Source organism: Bradysia coprophila, unplaced genomic scaffold (assembly GCF_014529535.1).
Source record: "Bradysia coprophila strain Holo2 unplaced genomic scaffold, BU_Bcop_v1 contig_732, whole genome shotgun sequence".
Taxonomy (NCBI): domain Eukaryota; kingdom Metazoa; phylum Arthropoda; class Insecta; order Diptera; family Sciaridae; genus Bradysia; species Bradysia coprophila.
In genome coordinates this window covers 6362150-6389157 of record NW_023503972.1, presented here as the reverse complement: position 1 = coordinate 6389157, position 27008 = coordinate 6362150, and the positions used below count along the sequence as shown (strand labels likewise).

Below are 27008 nucleotides of genomic sequence, written 5' to 3'. Positions count from 1 at the left end.
CGTTGTTCCACTTTGTTCAGCATAAGATTCTGACATATCAAGGAGACGCCAGAGACGGACAGAAGATTCGGTGAACAGGCAGAAATTTGTGTGTCAAAGCAACAGAAGAAAGAGTCGAATCAGGGTGCTACAATTATTAAACGTAAAGCTTGTGCAGAATCAGCAACAGCTGAACATCTCCAGCTGGTCGACAAAGATAATACATGTGTGTGTATCGAAAACAATTCAAAGGCAAGCAAAGGCATACCTACGTTAACGTCATCTATGTGCGCACATAACACGTATGACTGTAGTAAACTCGCTGTTACGTATGTGTTTTGGATGTATATTATACAAGTATGTTTGTTGATCAGATGGTGAAGTTGAGCTGTTGCTCATTCTGCACAAGCTTTACGTTCAATGATTGCACTTTAATTTCGTTGGTTGCTTTACTCAATGGGATATAAAAATGGTCATCGTTCGAGTACCACATCTCCGCATACATTCAACATTCCCATCAACGTGCATGGTCACTTGATTTGGATCAATTAACCTCAATCAAAAGTCATGTGATATTTATGAATTTCTGCCATATCATGCGCAAATTTAACATACTTTGAACTTCCGTCAACTTTGGTACTGATTTCCCATCACACGAATTTATTTGCGTAAAGCAAACAACAGTCAGTCGGACAATTGAGTTATTTTCGTAGTCATTGAAACGTTAATGAAATGATTAGAAACTTCAAAATCAAGTAACACAAAGTTCGATGATCAAATTTGCAAACACAAACAACGAAAAATAAATCATCCCGTAATTCGTTGCAACCTCCTGCGGCTAAATTATGATTGAACTTACTAACTATGATAGCCGGCAATGTTAACAAATACAATAAAATACAGAAATCGACTCGGTATATAAAACTACAAGACGATCGCAATAATAAATTAATTTTTGTATTTATTGTTTTGCACACACAGGCTTCATGGCCTGTAACGTAACCAATTTATTTTGGATTTTTAAATCGATGTTACATAGTTGGATGTAAATAAAGCAAAGCGAAATATATGTAGCAAAAATGGTGTAGATAGTTTTGTGTATCACCAAATAGAGAAAACAAATTAATTTCCGTGTGTAAGAACAACCATACCAAAAATACAATCGGTATATAGAGAAAGAGACACATAAATACACAGAGACAGAAAACATATTTGAACAGATTATGATTGTGAAGATAATTTTGTTGTTTAGGCTGGACCAGCATGGCTGGGTATTCCCAGTCTAATTCCGCATAAAAGGAGCTCTCCACATTCCTACATATTTTGTGGTATAGCTCTGATGGCCACATTTTCATTTAAATCTTTTGAAAGCGAATTCATCCGCTACGACGAATTGTTTTTTTTTCTTAATTCATTGAACCGTTCGATTGTAATAAACCGAAAAAAAAACAAAAAAAGTTTTTAAGATGTTAAATCGGGCATGGCTTGTCGGTTTTCGTTTATGTAATGGATTTTCTGTTGTTGTTATACCATACTCAAAGCCGTTCAATTGCAATCACAAAAATCATATTTGGCTTTAGCTAATGTTTGGAATTGAATAAAGAAACGCAACGGAAAAAAAATGGGTTGAAAGACAAAGAAATGGTTTTGAATTTCCTGTCATTCACAAAATTAGATTTTTATTGATTTCGTGGACAAGTCGGGCAAATCTTTCAGTTGAGTTAAGAATTGAATTGAAAATAATTTCTTTGCGACGGTCGTTGCGAATTTAGGTGTGGGTTGGTTCGTGATTTTTTCTTTATGATCGACAAACCTCGACGGTCGTCTAATCAGAATCTGTTGTTGGTAATGTATTTACCGAATATTTACTGAAATTTATCTAAACATAAATCCGATAAATTTTCGGTAAATTTTGGTAAATGAATTTACCAAAGCCTGGCTTGTAATGTTCGCATTAAACGTTTCGATTAACGTCAGTTAACGCTCTACAAAACTGCACTCAACACCAAAATTGTGACCATTTTCACATCGAATTGTGAAAACTTCATAACTTTCCCAGCGTCAGCCGGTCAACCAGTCCAACACTTGAGAAATAATTTGGTGAAGGTTCCCTAACGCTACAAATATCCCTAGCTCCCGCGGAATTGAGGTATTTTAAAGAATTAGCCACGGGAATGGTGTTTTTGGTTCTGTATTTCACAATACCATCACATGTCAGCCACACATGTCAGCCACACCAGTGATTGAGTGAAGAATTTTCGAATTAGTTTCAGCGTTTTGTGTCTATAAGCTAAAACTACTGGAAAGACCGTGATTATTGTTTCACGAGAGTTATCATTCGAGCCTGCAGCTTATTTTTGTCTGAGTTTTGATTCATAAAAAATTGGAAATTTTAGTAGAGAAACTTTGTTGTGTCCTTGGACCCTTGACTGGACACGGCAACAAATATAATGAACTCTTCGAGAATATTTCAAATAAATGGAATCGCCCATTCGATTCTTCATTGCAACATACCGAATTCCTTACCCAGTGTCTCATTCTAATTTTGTAAACATTTTGCCCTTGTTCCTAACTAACCTTTTTCAAACTAATTCCTCAGAATCACAACAAAACAATCAAGACAATTGAACGAGAAAATACACCGGCATCGGCATACCAACTAATCCAGCATTTTATGAACCAAATAATAATTAAGAACAAACCAAAGACGCAACACACAAATAAAAAGTCAACATAGCGCACCAACAAACATTGGAATGAACGTTGTGTTTGATTTTGAACAGAAAAATCTGTTAAACGTAAGGCTTGGTTCTTCGTCTAACCAACGTGTGTTATGTATAGTGATCCATACACGTTTCATACATACATACGTGTACGTACGGCTGGCTACAAAAATATTCTGCGTTTTTTTTTTCTTCCTTCCATTCTGAATGTAGAGCCGCGCGTTGCAAAGAAATGGAATGTAGCGAATAGAGCAAAACCAGTACCCACGGAAAGGTCAAATAAAAAACTGGATTTTCGCTCATTGAATTTTTATCCCAGAATGACTTGGGTATTATTACGTCGTGTTATCGTAAACGTTGATTGGGGGAAAAGTGTGTGTATAGTCGACGAAAAATTCTCTGATGTACAAAAATATTCGGTAAAAATGTATCGAATGAGGTGATATTTCTGTTAAGTCAGTTGTAATGAGATATACTTCGTGTCTATTGCGCAAACAAATTTTTAGAGCTCTTTTGTTAGAAGGGACTGCTGTAAAAAAAGTGTTGACTTTCGAACAGTCACACGTAGTTTCTTCAACAAACGAGCTTGTCACAGTTGTAATTGTAAAATCAAACAAAATATTTCTTTACACAACAAACCGACACGGCAAGAAAAAGAGCCCACGTTGCACTTTTGATATTAAAAAAAAAACAGCGATCGACCTGTATGAAACCGCAAAAAAAGGTCTACATTGAAGAAAATCCAAGTCAATGAAAAATATTGCTGAATGGGGGGGCTTCATTTACAAATTTTTAATAACAATAAATTCATCGAAATGTCAAAATTTTCAAAACGATAAAATAAATGGCACAAACTCACAGCTTCATAATCCAAAATCCAGATTTTCGGCTTTGATTTGTAAACGTTCCGTAATCAATTAATCCAATTGCGCTTTATTATACAATGTACACCTTTCCTCACAAAAACAATATGCCGCACACACAAATTTATCACAAATTTTAAAACACCGCACCAGTTTGTTGTACTTTCAATTAAAATTTCGAATTTCCGTAATTTATTTTCACGATTCCGTAGGGAGGCTACGTTTTTTCCTACTACTACTTTCGACTGAAAGACGTTTTATTATTGTTATTCAACAAGTTTTGAACACTTTTTTTGTTCTACCGAATAAAAAACACTTAACTGGGTAGTTACGATTTGAACTACAGTTAACGTATTACTGAAATGATGTACTTTGATGCCTATGGTCGGTATACTCTCCAGACATTTTTTAACACAAACACATTGACAGAAATGTTTTATTATATGTTAGCCTTGGATGTGTTTGGTTTACAGTGCGACATTATATATTCTGTTTTCACGGTTTTTCGGATAGCTATGTGCTAGAGACATGACAATCTTATTGTTTATTTTTTCTTTGGTATTGAAGTTATGAAGACAGAAGATCGGGAAGAAATTAAGAAGAATAAATTAGAAGAAATGTAAATTCAGCTTTACGTTTTTGGTTACCGGTAAATTTTGATTCAGGGAAGAAGTCATTATATCCATATCCGTTAAAGTTGAATTGACAGTCATCGGTTTTGTCTCCATTTACGTGTCATATGACGACTTTTTCATTGTTTTAATTCTTACTGTCATTAAACGTCTTAAAAACCACGGCAGATTAAAGTAACCCAGGCAGGAGCGCTTTCTTGACTAGGGACCTGAATTATATAGTAGCCACATTTATTTTGCGAATTAAATTTTTCAACTTATGTCAGTGTTCATTTTAGTTCATTTTCATACGGAGTATTAGGTGCCTTATTTGACGTTTCAAAAATGGACCGCTACTGCCAGGTTTATTTGACTCTGTCGTGCTGGAAAACGTAGGCAAAACGGCTGGAAAAAGGACGGCTGTGAATTTAACTTAAGGATTCATGTTACTGATTTAGGATTTTCCCATCGACTCGTGACTATGACTTATTTCACAGATTCTATTAGGATATTAGGAGGCATGTATACTTAGCTAAAAAGCTTCCATTGTTTCACCCTTATAAACAAGTTTACGTAGTTTTCTTTGTATGAGTGGATCAGCTGAAAAACTGCTGCAGAGAATTCCATCTAATGTCAATCTAAATAAAATTAGAAAACTGAGCAGTTTATGCAAATTTTTGCAAATTTTGGACCCTTTGTAAATTTGTAGCCTACATTTAGGAGAAAAAATGTATGTTTCTTTGATGATTTATCTGAACCAAAATCTTATTTTGAAAAAGTAAAACCATTCAGAGGCATCGATGCTTTCCTCAAAAGCATACATTTTGTCGTTTTTTAATGCTGGATTTTAGTTTACTTGTGATATCTTTCCACCAGAATTCATTTTCAAAAGTGTACGACCGCAATAACTGAGAAAACTGATCGGTTTATGAAAATTTCGTTAAACTGCTCACGTTCAAATGATTCTGATGAAAAGATATCATCAAAAATGAAATACAAGACACGCAAATGTAGGCTACAATTTTAGCTAAGTACCTTTTACAACATTGATTTGAGGATTAATACATTTTAGTTTTACTTTTTCAAAAAAAGAAGATTTTAATTCAGAGAAATCATCAAAAAACGAATATTTTTCCTCCTAAATGTGGTCTACAAGTTTGCAACGAGTTCATTGATCTTAATATTTCTCATGACATAAGAAGCCTATTTTTTCTGTAGAGAAACCGCTGTAAGCTTTTAAATAGCGATTTTATGGTCAACCTATGGAAGTAAGAAGGTAAATTGAATCGAAATTAACCGAAGTACAAAAATGGGAAATGGCACTGTTTTCAGTGAGCGTAGAAAGAACCTTGGTGTAATTTGCGTGTAATTTGAACATTGAGTTCAACTCGTCTAGTTAGATATGACAATTATCTATTGTTCGGTAATTTGTGAGGAGCAGTAAATTTTCCTAATAAGAGTAAACGTAGCACATGTTCATACCATGAAATAGAAGAGCAAAAGAGAGATTTTTCGTTAGTCTACTGAGCGTTGATAAGTGTTCTATGGACTGTAATTCTAATGTTCTACACATACACAAGTCATATGGAGTAATCATAGCACTGGTCCTAGCGCGAACACTCATTGTTACAACGAAAAGTAGGAAATTTCATTTTCTCGGGCGACTTGTGGCCCTCTCTACGCTCTGGCTACAACACCATCGAAATGAAATTCCCGACTATTCTTTCCCTGGGTAACAAATACCTATCGACTGGTTGGTGTCCGATTCACAGTAACGCCAGATATATGCTGCAATGTTAGTTCTCTGTGTTTACTGTCTGTTTTGATAATCTACTTTATCAGCCACAGTGGCACCCAAATTTTCTAGTGGTGTCTCCACGAATTTAGAAGCGGAGTAGCTCTTTTGAATTGTTTAAGAGGCATCGGTGCTTTGCAGAAAAGCATACATTAGGGCTATTTTTAAATACTGGATTTTAGTTTACTTTTAATGATATCTTTCCATCAGAATTCTTTTTGAAAAATGTACGACCGCAATTCCGACCACGAATGTGGTAGCTTTCAACAGAAAATACATTTGGTTGTAACAGTTTGACCGGCTCTGAGAAACGTGGGCTGGGCAGTTTATGAAAATTTCGTTAAACTGCTCACTTTTCTTAGAGCTGGTCGAACGACTACAACCAAATATATTTTCTGTTGAAAGCTAACACATTTGTGGTCGGAATTGCGGTCGTACATCTTTGAAAAAAGATTCTGATGGAAAGATATCATCAAAAATGAAATATGATGCACCAAAATGTAGGCTACAATTTTAGCTAAGAATCGGTGCCTCTTAAGGCAAGCTAGAGTTACGCAGGTCATGTCAAACAGAACTTTTTTTTAAAGATGAAATAAATAAAATGATTTTGTATGTACTATAAATTACCCACTGACTCCAACCGCTTAAGTCTGGATGCCAGCTGCCTTCGTACGTGTCTTAACCTGTTCTTTTAGAAACTAGAAGTGTTCCCCTTCTATTGCCAGTGCTCTCCAGTAAAATGGTTATCCAGATTGTATAAAGTAAAGAACACGCATGTGTGGTGTTTGGGTTTTTAATACTTTTTTTTTATTTTTGAATTTTTAAAATTAAATTTTTTTTATTCCCTTAAATATTACAAAAATTTTTATAATTAAAAATTAAAAATATTTTTTTCGCCACATTTTTTATTTGCAGTTTTTTTTTGTCAAATTTCACACACTTTGCGCAGTTCTAACACAAATCATTTCGTAAACCGGAAACGACGTTGTGCTTAAAAGCCTACCAGAAAAAAAAACGAAATAAAAAACCGAGGAAAGATCAATAGATCACCAACAAAGGTTAAAGAAACAAAAAAAACACCTTTTTTCACTTCATTTCTCGCTTTCTTATACGGACACGACCAATATTTTTGAATTTTATTTTTGTTTAAAAATTTAACAAAAGAGGAAGAGAAAAATGAAACTAAAAAAAGACAAAAAATTCCAACCGAATTGCTAAAGTGATCTGATAATAAAGTCAACACAAAATATAATTAAAATCTGAAAATAACATTTTTTTTGCATTTAAAATTTTCCCGCTATAATCTAACGGCAGGAAAACTTTTTTGTTTTTTAAACTTTTTCTTAAATTTTTTTTTTGTTTTGGTTTTTTGTTTCTTTTACTGTTTCAATTAAATTACAGAGACATTTTGCTACTAAGTTTATGCATTTTGTTTAGTGATAAAGATTTTAAAAGAATCGAAACACAAAATTTCTGTATCTACTATTACGCAAAAATACAGCAGTCAAGTCCCAATTAACAACATTCCTCTCAATTCTTTCTACCGTATACATTCTCATCGGAATAGGCAATGTAAAGGAAGTAGTCTTCTTCGTGATGTTCCTACAAAATGATGATGGACAAACATAATTAAAATCCGTTAAAACTCCAACTGTCTCATTCGTTTCGCTTAATTACCTGATACAACGATCCCATGGTGGCCGATGTTGGCGGAATCACATTGTTGACGAAAAAGAATAGCGCGTCTTCGGGACGTAAATGGATTCGCTTGCGAATGAGAAAATAAAATTGTCCTACGGTTAAGTCAGATGGCACCAGGTATTTCTTCTTGTCCAGGTCACCAATGCGGGCTTTTGGCGCCTTTTCGACTATTACCTGAAAAAAGTGGACGAAAACAAATCGAATTAGTTCAGTTAATAGCTTTGGCTTCGAAGAATGATAAATGGAACGATCGAGTAATTAGATGGCGTTGATATCAGGGCTATTTTCGAGAATTTTTAAAAGTTCAGTTGAAGAATTGTAAAAACATTTATTTCGAGAAAAGAAGCTCCGAGTGATTCTCAAACATAGACCTCACGCCACATACCCAATTTGTCAGGTGGTACTCAAGAAAAAGTGCTTCTAATTTCAGCCAACAACAAACAATATCCCAAGATAAAAGGTGAAGCCTAATATGCCTAAGCCTAGTCACGATCTCGGTGCTACCTTTCAGAAAATGTAAAGTTCTTTCTAAGATGTGAACTGCATTACAAATTGAGCCAACAGCCCGTCAGTGCTCCCTGGATTTCGTTTCACTTTACACAAACAGAAGACAACCAAATCTAACTTCAGATCTACGTAAACATACAAAGGCGCTGGCATTTTCGACGCTTCGACCCAATTGTCTTTGTGCTTAGATACCTATCCCAAAGACAATTGACTGAATTTTCAATTCTATTTACTTCATATTCACTTCGTGTAAATTCAATTTAATAAAAGTTGGGCGAGAACAGCAGCTGACATTTAGGCTGATAGTATTCTCTTCCCACTTACAATCTAAAGAACAGATCCAACTCATGCCTCCTGAACTATTCCTACTTAACCTGTCTTCTCACACTAGTTACATGCATTGTAAATGGTTAACGGGTCTCGCATTCCACCCACAGATCATTTTTACAAAGCTCGCATCGTGAAACTTTATTGGCGCAAGATAATAAGACACCAAAAACTTATGAACTTTTGATTTAATTAACAGATGCAGCTAGCACTTATAACCTTATCTAACGTCATGCAGCTTTTTCGAAAGTAAAGGTCGAATTCCACTAACTTTATTGAGCTATGGTGTCTATGGTATATACAAGCAGTCGTTTGCAAAATTTATAAAAAGAACATTTGGCACGGTCGCATTTCGACCGTGATAAGCGTTAACTTCCTTTATAGATTTTTCGATATTTTGTGTGTGTGTGTGTGTGTTTTGCAAACAGAAGTCAGCTGACTGTCGTTTATCCAACACTTTCATAAATGTTCAGAAAGTTTGGTCGGTCGGGCATATATTTGCGTAAATAACAAAAAAAAATTGTTGCGAACGTTGCCAAGAAAAATTAAATTTTCTTTCACTTTGCCTTACACTTACACACATAACACGGGACCATAAGTGCAATCGTTAAATATTGTGGTACAGTCAGAGGCAGTGAATTTTCAACATGAATTTGCTTCAGCTGTTTTTCAGATGATCAACACTCACAATCAAAACTGTTTATACTTGTGGATATGGTTAACGTTGCTACACGTATGCGCGTGGTAGTGGTAAAACCGTATAAAGATGTAGAAACAGTTTTGATTGTTTGTGTGGATCAGCTGATAAACAGCTGAAGCAAATTCATGTTGAAATTTCACTGCATCTGACTGTAGCCCTTTTTCGCGTGTCACAAATGTTATACAATAAAAAATATGGAAAGGGACATTGCAATGAAGAGTGAAGACATTCGAGTTAATCCCAATGTCGAACTGAATTAATTTGAATGGAAAATCCTATCTCCAGGTTTACATCCTCCTCAAATACTGTTTTGTCTATATAATATTTATTTATTTATTTCATCAATGGCATAGGCCCCCTGACTACTTTCGGTATAATAAAATTGACAATTTGCAAATAACAATTAAAATAATTTAAATAAATTCATTAATAATGACGATATGCTTATAACGTGGTTGAGGAGTACAGCGGCGACTGTTAAGTTCGTTTGCGTTGTTTAATTTGACTGACTGGATGTACTCAATGGCCCATCTGAAAGAGAAATGATTAGCAACAGCCAGTCGACTAGACCAGCAGATATTTGCACAGGTCGACTAGACCTGGAGTTCGTTTTTTTTAAAGTCGTGAGACTCGATTTGGCTAATCATATATTCGGGAAGGCTTTGAAGCTTGTGCCGAGAATCAGTGAATTCTTCATTGACTTCTGTTTAGTAGTGAGTAGAATCTCACAAAGTTTCTTCATACCGTCATGGATCAAACCAACTAAAAGTGAATTCGGTAAAGGAATGAAAAAAATCCAATCTTTGGAGTAATTGATCTTCCCACAGGAGTAACTCAGATCAGGCCTTACTCAAAAATGTCTACGAAAGTTAGTTGTCGTTAAAGGGTGGACTGGACGCACCAGTTTCCAGACATGTACTGGTAAGGTCGAACAAATCATGTTCTTTTATTGATAAACTTGATGCAGCCACCCTATATGCCTCTGCCTCTATGTTTCTAATATTTCAATTTTCTTCGAATTAAAAATTCGTTTTATCATACAAAACACAAAAATTTTTACACAAACGGCTATGTCCGTGCGATAATTAAAAAAGAAAAAGTTGGATGATTTTGAAACGAGTCAACGATTTCTAACTCGTGTATCTTCTGTATGCAAAGACCTGTGTATGTGTGTGTGTGTTACTTCCATCATCATATGGTGGCACAGATGATTCTACGAATAACAACACGTCATACTAACAAACACACAACACAATGTAGAAGTAGACACATACTTATCTATCATGGCATAAAATATTGTCAACAAAATGTTTACCAGAAAAATACGAAAAACAAAGCAAAATGTTGTGAGAAACATCATCTGCCCTCTAAAAAAGATCAAAATTGTGAAATATTTTCAAACACAATAGATAAGGATGATGCGATCATAAACTTAAATCGCATTTTTTGTATAAACTTCAATTATACATGAAACAAAGGAGTTTGTCGAATCGATAAATATATGCAAGCGAATCGTAAATGGTCTAAGTGTATATAGCTTTGTTATGACAGAAAGAAAACCTGGTCGATCAGAGGACCGATAATTTTGAAAAAATATTACGCAATTTGAAGGAAAATTTGGACACACGAGCAATGACTAATGCTATACCCTACTCACTCAAAATGACTCCCATCATATTCTGAGTGTTACGAACGTTTTGTTCTCTCGCTAGGCCATTTTACATTTTCATTTTTGCAATAACCTCACGATATAATACAAACCGAAATGTTAAATGTAAAAATGTTGAAGTGTATGCTTAACGACCTTGGGCGGACTACAGTATGTTTACTATGATGTTGGTTATTTTCATAAAACGCGAAAAATTGTACTGCAAAATTTTTTGTTTTCCAATCCCCGACCAACGACGCAATAGTTTTTTTTCTCTAGTAGCAATTACTCGATGACCGAATGGAGGACAAAATTCAACACATTTCCATTCGATTATTGGGACAGACATATTGATATTGGAACATTTCGAAATCAAGATGCCTTTTGTCCCAACAAAGAAAAATAAATTGAATGCAAGTCAACAAACATTATGAACAAGAGACGAGAATTTTTTTTTATTTTTATTTTTTCTACTTACGGGAACACGATCTGGATATTTTCTTCTGATCTTATCGCCTTCAGCTCGTCGCTTTTCGAATGGATGTTCTTCCTTATATTGGAATTTCATGGTGGATTTTCTTCGTTTCTTTCTTTTTACTTCACAAATAAAATTTTTAAAACTTTTCTCTACTTATACTTCGTCGCTCTTTTGATTGATTTGTGCCTTTTCACCTATTTGCGTCTTTGTAGAATAATTTTTTTTTATTGTTGTTCGTAGACCGAGCTCCGAACGATAGACGAACATTGCTGAATGCATTGCATGTCATGGCAGCACCAAACTATTTTGTGTAGAATTGTTATGGCGCCAAATTCGAAAGTTCTCACATTCAGCAACCAAATGTTAAGTTACCAATAGATCTCTTCGTTTGGTGAAACTGATGACGGAAACGTGAGGAATGGTGGGGAAAAGTGTGCAAACTAATTGAAACCAACTTCACAATTTCACATAGTAATGAATAAGTGAGTGCGTCCAATTCTTTGAAATGAATGTAAATGAACTAAATACGGGGAATTCCCTTAGAAGCAAAGTTGGTTGTCATTAGTTTGCACACAAAACCGAACCGTCGATCGTCACGCCAGCGGTCATTTTAGTGATCTATAGATTGTGGATTTGAGCACTATTTCACAGGGCTCCCAATAATTGATTCTTCAAAGAACAATTTTTTCAAGTACGGTCGAAAATTTAATTTCCAAACAAATGATTTTGATTTTTAAGTTTCTTATCTCAAAAAACCGACTCGAAGACAGATAAATCGCCGATTATTGCGGTAGTGACGATAACAATTTCCACAATCAATGAATGTACATACCAGGTACGGCCGATTTTTCAAAATCTGTCGATTTATCTTGAACGAACTCATTATTTTTGTCAAAATAATATGAAAACGGGTGCGTTAGAATCCGTTTTTAAAATTGTCATTTCCTCCAAGATGACATAAAATCATACCTGGCTGACTTATATTCATTGTAAGTGACTTAACTGGAATTTGTTTTTCGGATTTTCACGATAATGAAACGTCCAGATAACATTCTGATTAGAACTTAGAGCATAAATTAATGTTACGAGTTCCGGTTCTTATTTCCTTTTCGGAGTTTGACATCTTAATCTCTTTGCTTTTTTCTTAAGTAGAAAATGAGGTAATTGAGCGACACAGAAAACACGGCATAATAAATTTTGTTTCAGTTCGCCCTCAGAGGTGTCAAAACGAGTTATTTCAGAACATTGTATACTTTTGTCAAGGTTGTGAAATAACAGGTTAAGACACTGCTGTGTTGAGCACGAAGGTGTCGGTACACAAATTTTGTTAAACAAAATATTCCTGTTTGTTAAAATTTCTGTTCTCCCTGCCAAAACCCAAGTGTGTAACACTATTCACGCTATTCACATATATTTTTTGTCGAAGTGTCTAGGGGGTGCCAAAACCTGTCTTTCCAGATTATTGGGATTAAGAAACTTTTGAGGTTTATCACGAAGGCGATGACACACAAATTTTTAAAATTTAGCCAAATTATATTAGGTACACCTAAAGATCATGATCACAAAGGTGGTGAAACACAATTTTGACAATTTGGGCATGTTTTGAGACTGTGTGAAATGTCAACTCTGTAGTGATGCCTTGGCTGGTATTGGATAAAAAATGAGTGTGTTTAACAAAATTTGGCTACTTGTCAAAATTCGTGTTTCACCTGAATCGCACACCCCTATTGGAGACATTCACACCATAAAACTACAGTAACTCTCCAAAATCGTTCATTTCAAGTTAAAGTCCGTGACGACTTCGAGTAACATTTTTTTTGCTTTGGTGAGTGTCCGAAAAAAATTGCAAAATATTTCGCTTTAACAGGGTCATCCATCCGAAAATTATTGTCTAAATTGCTGCTGTATGTCCTGGTGATGAACGCAGCTATTTATTTTCTCCGTATAACTCGTATTTTCGCCATGATTAGCGTTTTCCCAATGTTGCAGGTTATGTTTACCACAGTTCGCTAATTTCTATTCCTAAAATGTCATTTCAGTTCCTAAATACTTAACCACGCATTCACGATGGTCAGGGAGAACAAAGCAGCCTGGAAAGCTAGCTACTTTGTCAAAGTAGTGGTACGTAAACGTGGAGACGAAATGAAAATTTCTGTTTTTGATTCCGAATGATGAAAATTGTTACACGTCTGAACATGGTCCATCAAGGCATTAGAGCTAGAAATAGCTGAACCTACTAATGTCTGGATCATGTCGGTTGAAATCTCTCACGTCTGATCGAAATCAAAAACAGTTTTTCAGACGAACTACTGTCGTGCGACCGTGCTAATCAAATTGTTTCATTCCAGCAACTCTTCGACGAATATCCAAAATGCTTTATTGTCGGTGCTGACAATGTTGGCTCCAAGCAAATGCAAACGATTCGTTCATCGTTGCGTGGCACCGGTATTGTTCTGATGGGCAAGAACACCATGATCCGAAAAGCTATCCGCGGTCATTTGGAAAACAACGCCTCATTGGAAAAGTTGTTGCCGCACATCAAGGGGAACGTTGGTTTCGTGTTCACCAAGGGAGATTTGAACGATATCCGTGAGAAATTGACCGAATCGAAAGTTCGTGCTCCAGCTCGTGCCGGTGCTATTGCCCCATTGCCAGTTATCATTCCGGCTCAAAACACCGGTCTTGGTCCAGAGAAAACTTCTTTCTTCCAAGCTCTGTCGATTCCAACCAAGATTTCCAAGGGAACAATTGAAATCATCAACGATGTACCGATCTTGAAGCCCGGTGACAAAGTTGGCGCTTCCGAAGCCACTCTTCTCAACATGTTGAACATCTCTCCATTCTCGTACGGTCTACAAATCGAGCAGGTCTACGATTCCGGTTCAATCTTCTCGCCAGACATTTTGGACATCAAACCAGAAGACTTACGTGCTAAGTTCCAAGCTGGTGTAGCGAATTTGGCCGCTGTTTGTTTGGAAGTTGGATACCCAACCATTGCTTCCGTGCCACACAGCATTGCCAACGGTTTCCGCAATCTTTTGGCTATTGCTGCCACAACCGATGTTGAATTCAAAGAAGCAACCACCATCAAGGAATACATTAAAGATCCCAGCAAATTCGCTGCTGCTGCTCCAGTTGCCGCTGCCGCTGCTGCACCAGCTGCTGCTGCACCCAAGAAGGAAGAGAAAAAGGAGGAATCGGAGAGCGAAGACGATGATATGGGCTTCGGTCTGTTCGATTAGAAAATCCTTGCGTGGCATTTGGTTTGGTGTAAATTGTCGTGGAATTTTGGATGATAAATACTCGCCCGTGTCTTCACGGTACACAATGGCGATTTATTTGATTTGGAATTTCGTACGATAATTTGCTCTGATGCCTTGTTGTCCATTTGAGCCGAACATTTTTGTCAAAATCGATAATTTCGTCGTTTAATAAAGCACAATGTTCAGCAAGATTAAAAATTCGGTTGGTTGACTTTTCATTTTTGATGCTCTTACGAGGGTGGTGCGATTCAAGTTTCGATATTGCTTCTTCACTGGTTAAGGCGCAGAGTGGTGGCAGATTCGAATGGAAATTCAAGGTGAGTATTGGCTGTGTTCAGCGTTAAACTTGTGGGACTTACGTTTAGAATCAACACGAAGCGATATTTCTTACATGGACAATTGTTCAGAAGTATATGAACTGAACCTACAAGACTCAAATGGATCTATTCCTTGTATTGATTGCGTCTGTAATTCGAATTAAGCCTCGACTTTTACGACCACCACTACGGAAATTCACCTTCATTTTCCTTTTGCTCTTCTGGAAAACAGCCTGAACCCATTTTAAAACTGAAAGTTGAACCGTTTTCATTTCACGGAGGCTTAGAGGACCTTTCAACATAATCCGAACAAATGATGGTCTGTTGACTTCGTCTCAATGTCACATTTCCATACACGGAATCACTTCCATACGTTTTTACCTGGTAGACTCAGGCTTCACATAACGAGCATAGGCGACACCTAGGTCCAGTTCGGATTCCATTATTAGATAATTGGTATTGTCCAGACCGACCTATTCAGTTCCGTCGTTCCACAAGTTTGCAGCGTCGTGATGAAGGTGGTATTTACTATGAGAATAAAGTCATGATGATCACTTCGACCAAAAAAGTCGTGCTGGCTACTCGAGGTACTTGCACTACTAAAAAAATGTCTCGAATTTGTCGAGCTATATTAGAGCAAAAAAAGTCACTGGGCGGAATATCACTGGAAACGCTGGAAACAAAATAACCAGCCTGCCAACACTCCACTAAACATTTTGTTCAACCATTGCAGGATCTCGATAATAGATACAATGGAAGTGATACGTAGTTCTGACGACCAGTAATAGTACGGAATCTTCCAAAATTGAGAATAAGAGGTTAGCATCCTATCCTAATAGTGCAGCCTTCTATCCGTCACCACTTAAAAAAATTCTAAATTCTCTCAAAAATGACTAGACATTACATGCCAGTGAAGATTGTGTCATTCGAATTACGATTCGACTGTTTCGACCCGAACCTAATTTAGACTTGACCTGAGACATGCCAGTTCAGGATTCGGATTATCTGAAAATTTGTTACGAAAATTTCAGCTAATCGGAAACTCGACCTGACCAGGTTTTTGACAAAAATCGGGTTCAAATTTTTTCAGGTTCAGGTCAGGTATGTTTGCACTTGTTCCGAGCCTTAATTCAAATTCACTTAAGTCTTTCGTTGCAATTTACTCTATACGTAAAACAAATATTCTATTCATAGACCGAGAGCGCATCATGTGTATTAGTCTACGCTCTAAAACCTATTCCAGGAACCATGGGACACTTATATTGTCACACTGTATGACAAAGAATGTTCGATCTGGACCTAGTGTTCATCCTAGTTAGATGATATCCTGCAATGAGTTGCAATGAGAATTCAAAATTTAGAACATCCAGGCACTTCAGACCTTCCAATAAAAATTTTAATTTCAGATTTCACCCTCCTTAACTACTAACATTAAAATACCAATGTGACCGAACATTTTCGTCTTGTTCATGGAGTGTAAGACCTTGACCTCTCGCATGTTCTTCGAAAATTTCTTGTCAATATCTCAATTCAATTGCCATCCATTGTGAGGCATTTCACTCAAGATTTCGTACAGAAACTCATCAATGAAATCAACGTGGCCACGTCGGTAGAATAACGAAAATTTTTATTTGAAAATAAATTAAATTCACAGACGCAACGTTCAACTCAGAGAGAGCCCAATGAATGTCACCAACGGAAGTACCAGATTATCCACTTGATTTGTGTGGGCTTCGACCAAACTGTTCACGATAACAGCAGCCGCCGATACAGAAATTTGGAATGTAGTAACGTGTAAAAATTGCAGATAAACTAAACCAATCAACACCAGCCCTTGCGCAAGAATGCTGGCCACCGTTCCTTCAATCGATTTGTCACCATCTGTAATCGACGACGGAAAAATTTAATTTAATTCGAATCAGAGATGAGTCGACTGGTCGAACTTACTCAACCACCAATGTCGTCCGTATTTCGATCCGACTACACTAGCCACCGTATCTCCTACTCCGACCGACAAGACTCCACTCAATAATGGCAGCACATCGATCGCACCAGGTCGGATGGGACACCAAGGACATGGATGTAACCATAACGGCAACGAACAACCGACTAGTAAATAGATTGGTGTCAGTGCAACCAGTCCGGCATCCTTCTCATCAACAAACAACGCGACCGATTCATTCAAAGCATCACCGACGAATTTCAGATTGATAATGCGGGCCGTTTCCAGCACAACGAAAAGAGCCAACATCACAGCGGTTGTCATGAACAGCAGTTGGCACTGGTATATGATGCCAGGCAGGAATGTGGCAACGATCAAAATGTGGAAGAGTTTTCGGGTTCGGGTATTCGATTGTCGTTTAGTTATTAGGAACCATATGACCGTGATAACAGTTATGACGAGCAGGACTAGAGCGGCACACAGTGTAATTATCTGTGGAATGAAAATTGAGTTTTATGAGAAACATTCGTTTCGTTGATGGCATCCGTTCTTTCATGGTCTTACTCTTTGGCTATCAGCAAATAGGAAAGAAAACAGCACAACCACAGCGGGATATCCTTTAATCGGAAAGACACTGACCGTCAACGATACAATGGCCACAAGAACGTAAAACCACAAATCTTTTCTAAAAATGTTGATAAAATGGGTCGCAGCCACGATGAACGTCACGCCGACTAGGCCGATCTACAGATTAGCCGAGAATTATAATTGTGAATTACATACGGCTGAACCATCAAAATCGACTCACCTGTAATATCAGCGTAACGTCGTCAATGTCATGCTTTGCGCTGTAGGTGGAATGGCCAGACAAACGAAGACCAACATTTAACAGGAACAAAACGAATCCCTGTCCAACAACCGATGCTTCACCGAATGTAAAACTTTGCGGAAGAACTTTCAGCATGTGAACGTACAGTGAACCATAGAGCAGTAGCGCTGACGTGCCACAAACTATGCTGAACACAGCGGCTGCAAGCAGATTAGGAAAATGTTTTAGAGTTGTGGCTTGTGCAGTTTAGGCATTGGTAACAACCTTGATTCAAGCATATCCAAATTAAGAAGGACGTAAACGCGGCCGGAAGTGATGACAGTAATTTTCTTGACGAACCTATCGGTTTGTTGGTACGCAGTTGAGAAAGTACCACCAAAGTTTGCAGAAACAAACCAAAGGCAACGATCGTGGACACTTTGCCTTGGAATTGGACATACGATTTATGTTTCCAGGTATTTGCCATGTACGACAACGGAATTAATGTGCACAACCAAAGACCGTTGCTGGCATTCGGTCTAAAATGATGGTAGAACAAAAATAATTTCGAGACATTTCCATGGACGAAATCGGAATGTAAACAAATCGAATTCGGGAAGATATTGAGTACCTCAGTCGGAATTTGGTTGTCTCCTTGCCGGTCATTGAAATTGTGTGGATGTTACGACGTTCGTAATTCAAAACGATTCAATTTTTGAATGAAATTCTTTATCAGTCGCATGAATTGCATAGTAACCTTTGATCGTATCAATTTAACAACAAAAACGCAACAAACTGTAGATGTTGTGACATTGTCCTTGTCACTCTCTACCACTAAAAGTAAAATAAAAGATGGCATCAGCTGTCGCATCTTTTCCTTCGCCGGATGATTTCTAGTACATTTCGTTAAGTTCCGTTAAATTTCAAAATTCTCTGACCGCTGCACTGGTCGTTTTTTCTGAAATATTCTCCACTTTCACTTAGATAAGGAGTGTGAGGTCTCCTAGTAGGAACTCTGATGGTGTATAGCCCAACAATTTGTGGAACTTCTGAGCTCTCCATTAGGATTAGGATAATTGAATGGGGCAGAGCTGTACTGAGTTGTTGAGTTGTCAAATAATTCGAGAGCATTCACATCATCACATCATCGCAATTCTCGAAATTTCTTCTACTAAAAGACAGAACAAATGTTGAGAACCTCTTTCCATAGGTTTATGAAATAGGGTGTAGCGGTTTTACAAAATGTCTTATTTCTTTTAAAGCTCAGCCGGAAATCCACTCAGCTGGTCCATCTCATCATTTTATGGAAGTCAAAAAATTTTCAAACTTTAATTTTGTGCTGCCGCCAGATCGATTTTTGAAAATTTTGTCGGTTTAAGTCCACGTCACACATATCGATTTTTCACGGTCAGATCAGTGTACACACAAATTTGGGTCCATATGGTAATCTAATCTCCAGACTTCACAGATTATTTTAAAAGATCGAGTCTGAAAAATCATATTTGAGTTTGTGACTGATCGTCAAATTTCCCCAACGGTGATTTGGAGACTTTAATCTCGCTACAAAATTTGATAAAAATGTAAATTAAACGTTAAATATGCTAAATGGACCGCTGCGCTGTAAGTCAAACAAAACATCTGATTTGATTTGGGATATCTAAATTTGATATTTATCTGACAAAAAGTTGTGATTTTGGTTCTTGGAATGTTGGCGACGAACGTCGAATTTCCTCAAATCAATAATTTTTTAGAATGTATTCACAGGTTCTGACAATACCTACGAAACCTTTAATTTTAAACGTTTTCTAAACTAATTTGCGTACTGTTCTAGTGCCAGTGAGTAGATCTCGTTACATTTTCAAATTTTAATGTATTTAATGTTGTAAATTAGCTTTTGTACAAGGAAAATGTCACTTTGTGGGTTACTGTGAATGACGCGGCGCGAAATTCCTCAACACCAATGAAATTCATGAGCTTAAGTTCATAGATGGACAATAGTCAATAAAGTAACATATATACATGAACTTTTTGATTTTCCCCCCTTTCCTACTACCCTAAAAGTATTTTATTCGTAACGTTGACAATCCATCAAAAAATCCGACGGAAGTTAGGAAGTGACAGAGGAATCAGCTGTCATCCCAAAATTTAGGAACCAACCTTGGAACACCTCACTCATGTCGAAAATAACCTAAATCCATCAAAAAATCCGATGGAAGTTATGAAGTGCCAGAGGAATCATCTGTTAACCCAAAATTTAGGAACCAACATTGGAACACCTCACTAATGTCGAAAATAACCCAAATCCATCGAAAAATCCGACGGAAGTTAGGAAGTGACAGAGGAATCAGCTGTCATCCCAAAATTTAGGAACCAACTTTGGAACACCTCACTCATGTCGAAAATAACCCTAATCCATCAAAAAATCCGATGGAAGTTAGGAAGTGCCAGAGGAATCATCTGTTATCCCAAAATTTAGGAACCAACATTGGAACACCTCACTAATGTCGAAAATAACCCAAATCCATCAAAAAATCCGATGGAAGTTAGGAAGTGCCAGAGGAATCATCTGTCATCCCAAAATTTAGGCACCAACATTGGAACACCTCACTCATGTCGAAAATAACCCAAATCCATCAAAAAATCCAATGGAAGTTAGGAAGTGCCAGAGGAATCAGCTGTCATCCCAAAATTTAGAAACCAACCTTGGAGCACCTCACTCATGCCGAAAATTACACAAATCCATCAAAAAATCCTATGGAAGTTAGGAAGTGCCAGAGGAATCAGCTGTCATCCCAATAGGAACCAACCTAGTGGAAGTTTATACTTAATGATCCCCGATAGTTCCAACAAGAATCACATCTCAAAACAAAACACACCTTCCACCACATTACAATCCATATCATGCACCAAAATATACAACACACACACACATACGAATTGGCTTTTTGTATGGAAACTTTGGGGAGCTCCAGCTTCCAATATATGAGTTTTTTCCAACTTTTGAAAATTCCATTCTTTTTTTTTGGTCATTATTACCTGCTGCAGGTAAGTTTTTCAACTGTTTTTTGTCAGTGTTTAAGCCAATGAGAGCTAGTCTCTGAATTTTATTCAATTGTTTTTTACTGTGGTTATACGTTACATCTCAGCCGTCACACTGTAGCCACATATTCCAATAGCCTTTTGTTTCTAATTTGTATTTTTCAAAACATTTTTTTTGTAAGAATTTTAAGACGTTTTTCCACTCAAACCGTTTATTTTAAACTGTCTAGTCATGTTAGTGATGTTTCTTTCAGTTCTTACACGTCTATACCTTGCTAGTACATTAACAGCTGGAAATCATTTTCATCGTCCGGGAATAATCTAGGTCTTAGAATGTACAGTGATATCGTAACAACGTTAACTATGACGAAAAAGCAAAATTCGCTCGCTAAAACCGACCACTTTCTTGTCGGTATGAGCAGTCTAAACAGGACGAATGCTACGATAAAGTATCTCATTTCCAGCAGTAATTGAAATATGAGATTCATTGCAATGACAAATAGGAAAGCTGAAGCTGTCCATTTGTCAAGGGCACGAAATGAATTGTAGACGATGAAGACAGTGCAAATGGTATAAAGTGGCACAAGAGCAAGTGCAAAATACGGGTTGTTGTAGACTGCAGTTATGAAGTAATGAGTGAAATGATGTGGATCGCTCAAATTGTACCAATGAGCAACCGTATTGAATCGAACGATTAGTGCGTAAGCAACGGATATTGAGACAGTCACCGCTTGGTTGCTTTTAATAAAGGAAACGAGTTGGGGCATTTGAGAAATTAAATGGGGTAGACCACAGACGCCTGTGAATAGAGTGAAATATAGAAATTGTGGTATGTTCCAAGTCACTTGATGATTCGACCTATCACCAAGCACAATTCCACCATTGAGATAAACAAAAATAGCAAACATTACGCCGATCATGGCATATCCAAAAGAATTCTGTAGAATTTCGCGTCGCCTATAAATGGCTCGCCTCACATAATCGATTAAGCCCACCGGTCCATTTGACTTTTCGTTCATAGTTTTAACCAACGTTAAAATTCCATGGAAGAAAATCCACACGATTGCTGTCTGCCGTGTTAAAAGTGCAAAAAATCCTATTCGAAGAGAAGATTTAGATTAGATCATACGACCAGAAAAGGGCTGCTTCAACGCACTCTAAACTCCATATTCATGAATTTACGCGATCTAAAATTTTAATCGTAAATGTCTATTTAACTGGCATGCTGGATCCTTTCATCCATTTCGTCTCTCATCCATATCTGTCACACCAACGCACTTCAAGCAAAAGTGCTATTAATGACAGCTGCCAAATAGGGTACTATTTTGTATGAAATTTTATCCCCACTCTTTTTACAGTGTAAAATTTTGTATGGAGCACTGTCAAGTTTCAGTACCCTATTTAGAGTACCACTTTTGCTTGAAGTGCGTTGGTCACACATATATTCCATAGACTATAGTATCACATCTGTAGGAAAACATTGAGCATCGAATCACGCCTCGAAGTATGCAAATACCATCTGAGGAAAGATAGGAGCTTAATTGATATCTCTCCTAAATGTAGGCTAGATATGTGGTCACAAATTCATTTTGGTTGCGTCATACTAAATAGCCTCAATACAAACAACACACACTCTGCGGGTGGTTCCGTGGTCCAATCGAAAAGTGATGTATGGAAGGTGCCCCTTATTTTTGATAATGAACAAGTCGTCCATACATCATTTTGTCCAAAATCTTCAAATTTAGCCGATATAATTTTGGGTCATTTTGACTCTGCCGCTATTATCCGTAGAGTGTGTGTTGTTCGTATTGAGGCTATTTACGTCATACGAGTGCGTACATAGCCACCAAACACACTGCAACTATCCAAATTATGAAGCTTGAGTGAACTTTCGGACGTTACCAATGCGATACAATTGCTTGAAATAAATGGATGTGGATTGTCGGAAACGGTAATCGAACCCGGATCAATTTGATGGAAGTCTAGTGCGTAGCCACAGAGCCATCGCATACTAGTTACATGTTACAGTGCAATTATAGTGCGCATAGTTCTTCAAGAATATGGATGTGTTTTTTTTAGAGTGCGATGACCGCATAACTCAAAACGTATATCAAGACTGATTTGCATGCTTTAGAAAATTGGAAAATTTCTCACCTGCAACTGCCGACCCCTTGTAGCATTTTTTAATCCACAGGTAGTGCATGAGAAGATGCAATAAAGTCGACAGTGGATCCGTATAATACAGAAACGAAAAGAAATAATTCAAGGGGAAAATGGCCAAATTGATTGTAATGCTGATTCTCTTCGCCTTGGTCGTGGTCGGCTTAAATTATTGGATTTCGTTTTACTCTTCTACTTTTTTGTCATAATGTTACCACAAAACTGAAACTCACTTGATAATGCAACACAACGAAATTCAGTAAAATAAAGCTGATCGTATTGAAGAACACATTGCAGTATCTCAAGTTATAAATGGTACATGGCAGGTCCAAAAGTTTAATCGGTGGAACTGTGAAAATGTATAGGCCAGGTGGAGTAGTCACTTTGGGATTCCACTATCAACAGAGGTCGATTCGTTTCATTGTGATCCAAATGCATTACACATCTCACTTCTTACCTCATTGTAGCTGCCATTGTAATATAAGGTAGCTATGGGCAGATGACACGTTTCGTCAAAGCTTCCTTCAGGAGGATCAACACTATTTATCAACGATGCGATATATGCCGATAATGTAAAGTAAATTATTATCAAGACGACGATCATTTCACTGTGAAGTTATAAATAGTGGATAAGCTCTGATAGACATACAATGATGTGTTGACGACAAAAACCACAAAACAGAACTGGTTAAAAATTTTCGATAAGAAGATTAAACACTTCGAAAGGTGGAACGGAATATGGGCTTTCTTAGGAGATTAGTGGATCACAAGAAAATTTCTATGGAAAAAGTTGCCCTTCCAATTATAGTACCAGAATAGCTTCGCTTTTGGGTTTCGAGTTCTCATATGTTTCTCGTGTTGGGGTCGGGTTTCCGACAATAATAGCCCAACAGTTAATCATTTTTTCTAACTCTATCCAATAAACAACTTTCAACGCATGAACCGTTATTACGTAGAGAAAAGTCCTGATAGCACCCTTTTCAATTATAAAAATCGTAGATGCTATTGGCAGGCCATTTCGCCTGCAAATAGTCTTTGTAAAAGGAAAAACACTATTCCCAGGCAAGTTCGCCTGCCAATAGCCTCCGTAAAAGGGAAAACACTATTCGCAGGCAAGTTCGCCTGCCATCAGCATTTTGTATAAGGGAGATGCTATTGGAAGGTGCCTGCCAATAGCATCATTAGTAATAATTTGACTATTGGCAGGCAAATAGTAACTTCGTATAAAAATGAGCTTCAGCTGATCGACTGAACACTGAAATCAATCCGAAAATAGCCCTAATTATATTAACCAAATTTCAACGTAACATTTATTTGATCAGATCCAAACCAATCGTTACTGCTGCAGAATTCAATGTCTTTATTAGTTGAAACGGAAAAACCTTTTTTTTCATCGATGTGAATCATTGCGAAATTAATTATCATAAAACTGAAACAGAAGAGAACACGTGCGGTCGACCGATATTTTCGTGGCAATGATACAATAACTCGTTCCGTTAAAATAACGTAGAGGTAAACATCGGGTTATATTTCGAGTCGTGCCGCTTCTTGGACTAAATGAACTGAATACCTAGTCTAAGAACTCAAAAAACCAAGGTAGATATAATGTGGAGAGGTAATGACATTAGCATTGGCTTAGCACGTAAGTTCGATGACACCTTTTTTGCATTGGTTGACTACAATTTGTTTGTGTTTCACAAAATATTTTCGCTAAAGAAGGAGTCTCCTTAGGAGATGGCGTTTATACAGAACTTTCGTGTCACCACACATCTGATTCGGTTATATATGACAATGTCATTACCTACACACTATATTAACCTTGGAAAAAGCGAATGTTTCAAGTGAAAAACAAAGATTTATTAGAAATTAGTGACATATTTTTGGCTGTGATATTCTTAAAATCGATTTTTTACCATGAAGCCATGATGGCACATTTTTGGTCAAATGAAGAAAATTGTAGTAGACATAAAGTTCGGAACAGATCACTTTTATCTGATCTGAAACTGAAAAAAGACGATCTGAATTTTCAGATTCAGTTCAGATTGATTTAAAATTTAAAAATTTAAAATTCAAACTGAAATCGGAAAATCAGAATTTTTGCAATCTGCTCTGAAAATTTTCAGATTAATCTGATCTGTTCCGACCTCTAAGTAGACATAATCTACACTTTTCTCTATTTGGCCAAAAATGAGCCATTATGGCTTCCTGGTAAAAAAATCGATTTTAAGAATGTCACAGCACAGCCAAAAATATAGGTTTGTTCCAAGGCCATATGAATTGTCAAATTTCATCCACAGAACCATAACCTCCACGGTGAGCTTAAAAAATTTTTTATTCGACCTCTCGTGGACATGGGATATTTTTATAGGAATGTGCTCAGGGGCCTCCCAGGATGACGAAATGACTATTCCCAAAATATTTCGATGGGAAAATTTTTAATTAGATCGATTTTTCGTTTTTTTGGACCTGCGGGAAGCTTAGAATACTGTTTGGACCCTACTGGTGACTCGTTTGAAGGTCGAAAGAAGATTTTTGACTCGAAATAAAAAAGTTTATAAATTGCACCCATGAGCAAATTGCACTATCTCGAGTCAAAAATTCTCAGACCTTGGTTGTATTTTCTTTTGTTTCGTATGTAATTTCTCCAATAGCTATTCTAAGCTAATTCTAAAACATTTTAGTTGTTTCCACTAAAAAATGAGACATTATACGAAGAAAATCGGATGGTTGTTCAGGTCTACCAACAAAGATTATATCAGAATGAAATACAAACTCATTTTTCGAAATTTATTAACCCCTTAAATTATGTAAAATAACTAAACATACTTTTTGAGACAAAATAGAAATCATCCACGTGTGATAGAGCCTTTCAAATTCGCATCGACCTAGTTGAATGACTATGCTCATACAAGATGTTTGTTGGTAGTCATGAATATCATGATTGGTATCGCTGTAAAGCTTACACGTCAGGCTAAACAGCAACTATATTTTTGTGTTCAAACGAGTAACCAGTAGGGTCCAAACAGTATTCTAAGCTTCCCGCAAGTCCAAAAAAAACGAAAAATCGATCTAATTAAAAATTTTCCCATCGAAATATTTTGGGAATAGTCATTTCGTCATCCTGGGAGGCCCCTGAGCACATTCCTATAAAAATATCCCATGTCCACGAGAGGTCGAATAAAAAATTTTTTAAGCTCACCGTGCCTCATTAACATCTCTGTGAAAATCGCGTAGGCGACGTTGCTCGATTTGTATGAAATGTCACGTAAGCGACGTTGCTATGGATGAAATTGTCGTTGTTCGGGTTGTCAAAGTTCGTGTTTACAGTTACTTGGAACAAACCTATGTCACTAAGTTCTATAAATCTCTCAACTCAGTGACGAAAATCGAAACGTTGTATGAAACTCTATGATAAATGCTTGGTTAGCACACAAATCACATTGTGTCCTGCAATCTCGAGTGACAGTCTACGCGCGCATCTAGTGTCAAAATCTTATATTTTAATTTAAACAAACAATTAATATCATTTATACATCATTAGAAATAATATAAAAAATTTCATCTTTGTATGGCAATACTCATTCGCTGTTTCAAGTATTGCTTCGATCTTTTTTCCCCTAGTTTTTTCACGTAGTTGAATCAGTTTTCCTAATTTATCGATGAATTTAACAGCTTCTTCACACCATGGTCCCAATGTCTCGCAGGCGAAAGGCAGAAAGATGTAGTTGTCCGATATCAACTTTTTATAATCATTTCTTTTTTCCATCGCTGCTCTATTTGCCAAAATACCTGTCTTTAACGAAGAAGAATGAAGATATGAAGGAGCAAGTGTATCACGGATAGTTGCGTCCCATACGAGCATTTTGCCATGACTCCATGGTATTAAGGCGGTTCTAATTTCGATGGAAAATAAGCAGATTGAAGACCTCTGTGTATGATGTTGTTGAAATCGCTATGACAAGCATGACGACCAGCACTATATATACAAGACAATCCGTGTATTCCATTTTTCTCCACATTTGCATTGATGAGGAATACATATGTCTAAGCCCAAACGTAATGCAACCGAGATTCGGAAAGTGTTATCATCAAGTAAAGTTCCAATATGTCGTGATGGTAAGACAGTGAGCCATCCATTAGATTCTTT

The 27008-nt window shown here is 36.9% G+C and overlaps 4 protein-coding genes across 4 annotated transcripts; 1 reads left to right on the top strand and 3 right to left on the bottom strand.

Annotated features, from left to right (window-relative positions):
* Positions 1–7061: 7061 nt before the first annotated feature.
* Positions 7062–11554, bottom strand: LOC119084406 (gamma-aminobutyric acid receptor-associated protein). Its single transcript, XM_037194373.1, has 3 exons — positions 11333–11554; positions 7649–7846; positions 7062–7573 (listed from the first exon to the last, which is right to left on the bottom strand). The coding sequence occupies exons 1-3, from the start codon at positions 11420–11422 to the stop codon at positions 7502–7504; spliced, it is 360 nt and encodes a 119-aa protein (XP_037050268.1). The 5' UTR covers positions 11423–11554; the 3' UTR covers positions 7062–7501.
* A 1478-nt stretch (positions 11555–13032) lies between these two features.
* On the top strand, positions 13033–14796 carry LOC119084405 (60S acidic ribosomal protein P0). Its single transcript, XM_037194372.1, has 3 exons — positions 13033–13157; positions 13372–13453; positions 13681–14796. Exons 2-3 carry the CDS (start codon positions 13400–13402, stop codon positions 14572–14574), a joined length of 948 nt encoding a protein of 315 aa, XP_037050267.1. The 5' UTR covers positions 13033–13157; positions 13372–13399; the 3' UTR covers positions 14575–14796.
* A 1722-nt stretch (positions 14797–16518) lies between these two features.
* LOC119084404 (dolichol kinase) lies at positions 16519–18499 on the bottom strand. The gene is made up of 6 exons (XM_037194371.1): positions 18294–18499; positions 17948–18201; positions 17663–17883; positions 17419–17598; positions 16860–17346; positions 16519–16793 (listed from the first exon to the last, which is right to left on the bottom strand). The coding sequence occupies exons 1-6, from the start codon at positions 18326–18328 to the stop codon at positions 16576–16578; spliced, it is 1395 nt and encodes a 464-aa protein (XP_037050266.1). The 5' UTR covers positions 18329–18499; the 3' UTR covers positions 16519–16575.
* Positions 18500–20862: 2363 nt separating this feature from the next.
* On the bottom strand, positions 20863–23030 carry LOC119084462 (putative Dol-P-Glc:Glc(2)Man(9)GlcNAc(2)-PP-Dol alpha-1,2-glucosyltransferase; the record flags this gene model as incomplete). The annotated part of the gene is made up of 2 exons (XM_037194445.1): positions 20863–21797; positions 22856–23030. Coding segments are annotated over 2 exons (996 nt in total), but the record flags the coding sequence as incomplete, so codon positions are not given.
* Between the last annotated feature and the right edge of the window lie 3978 nt (positions 23031–27008).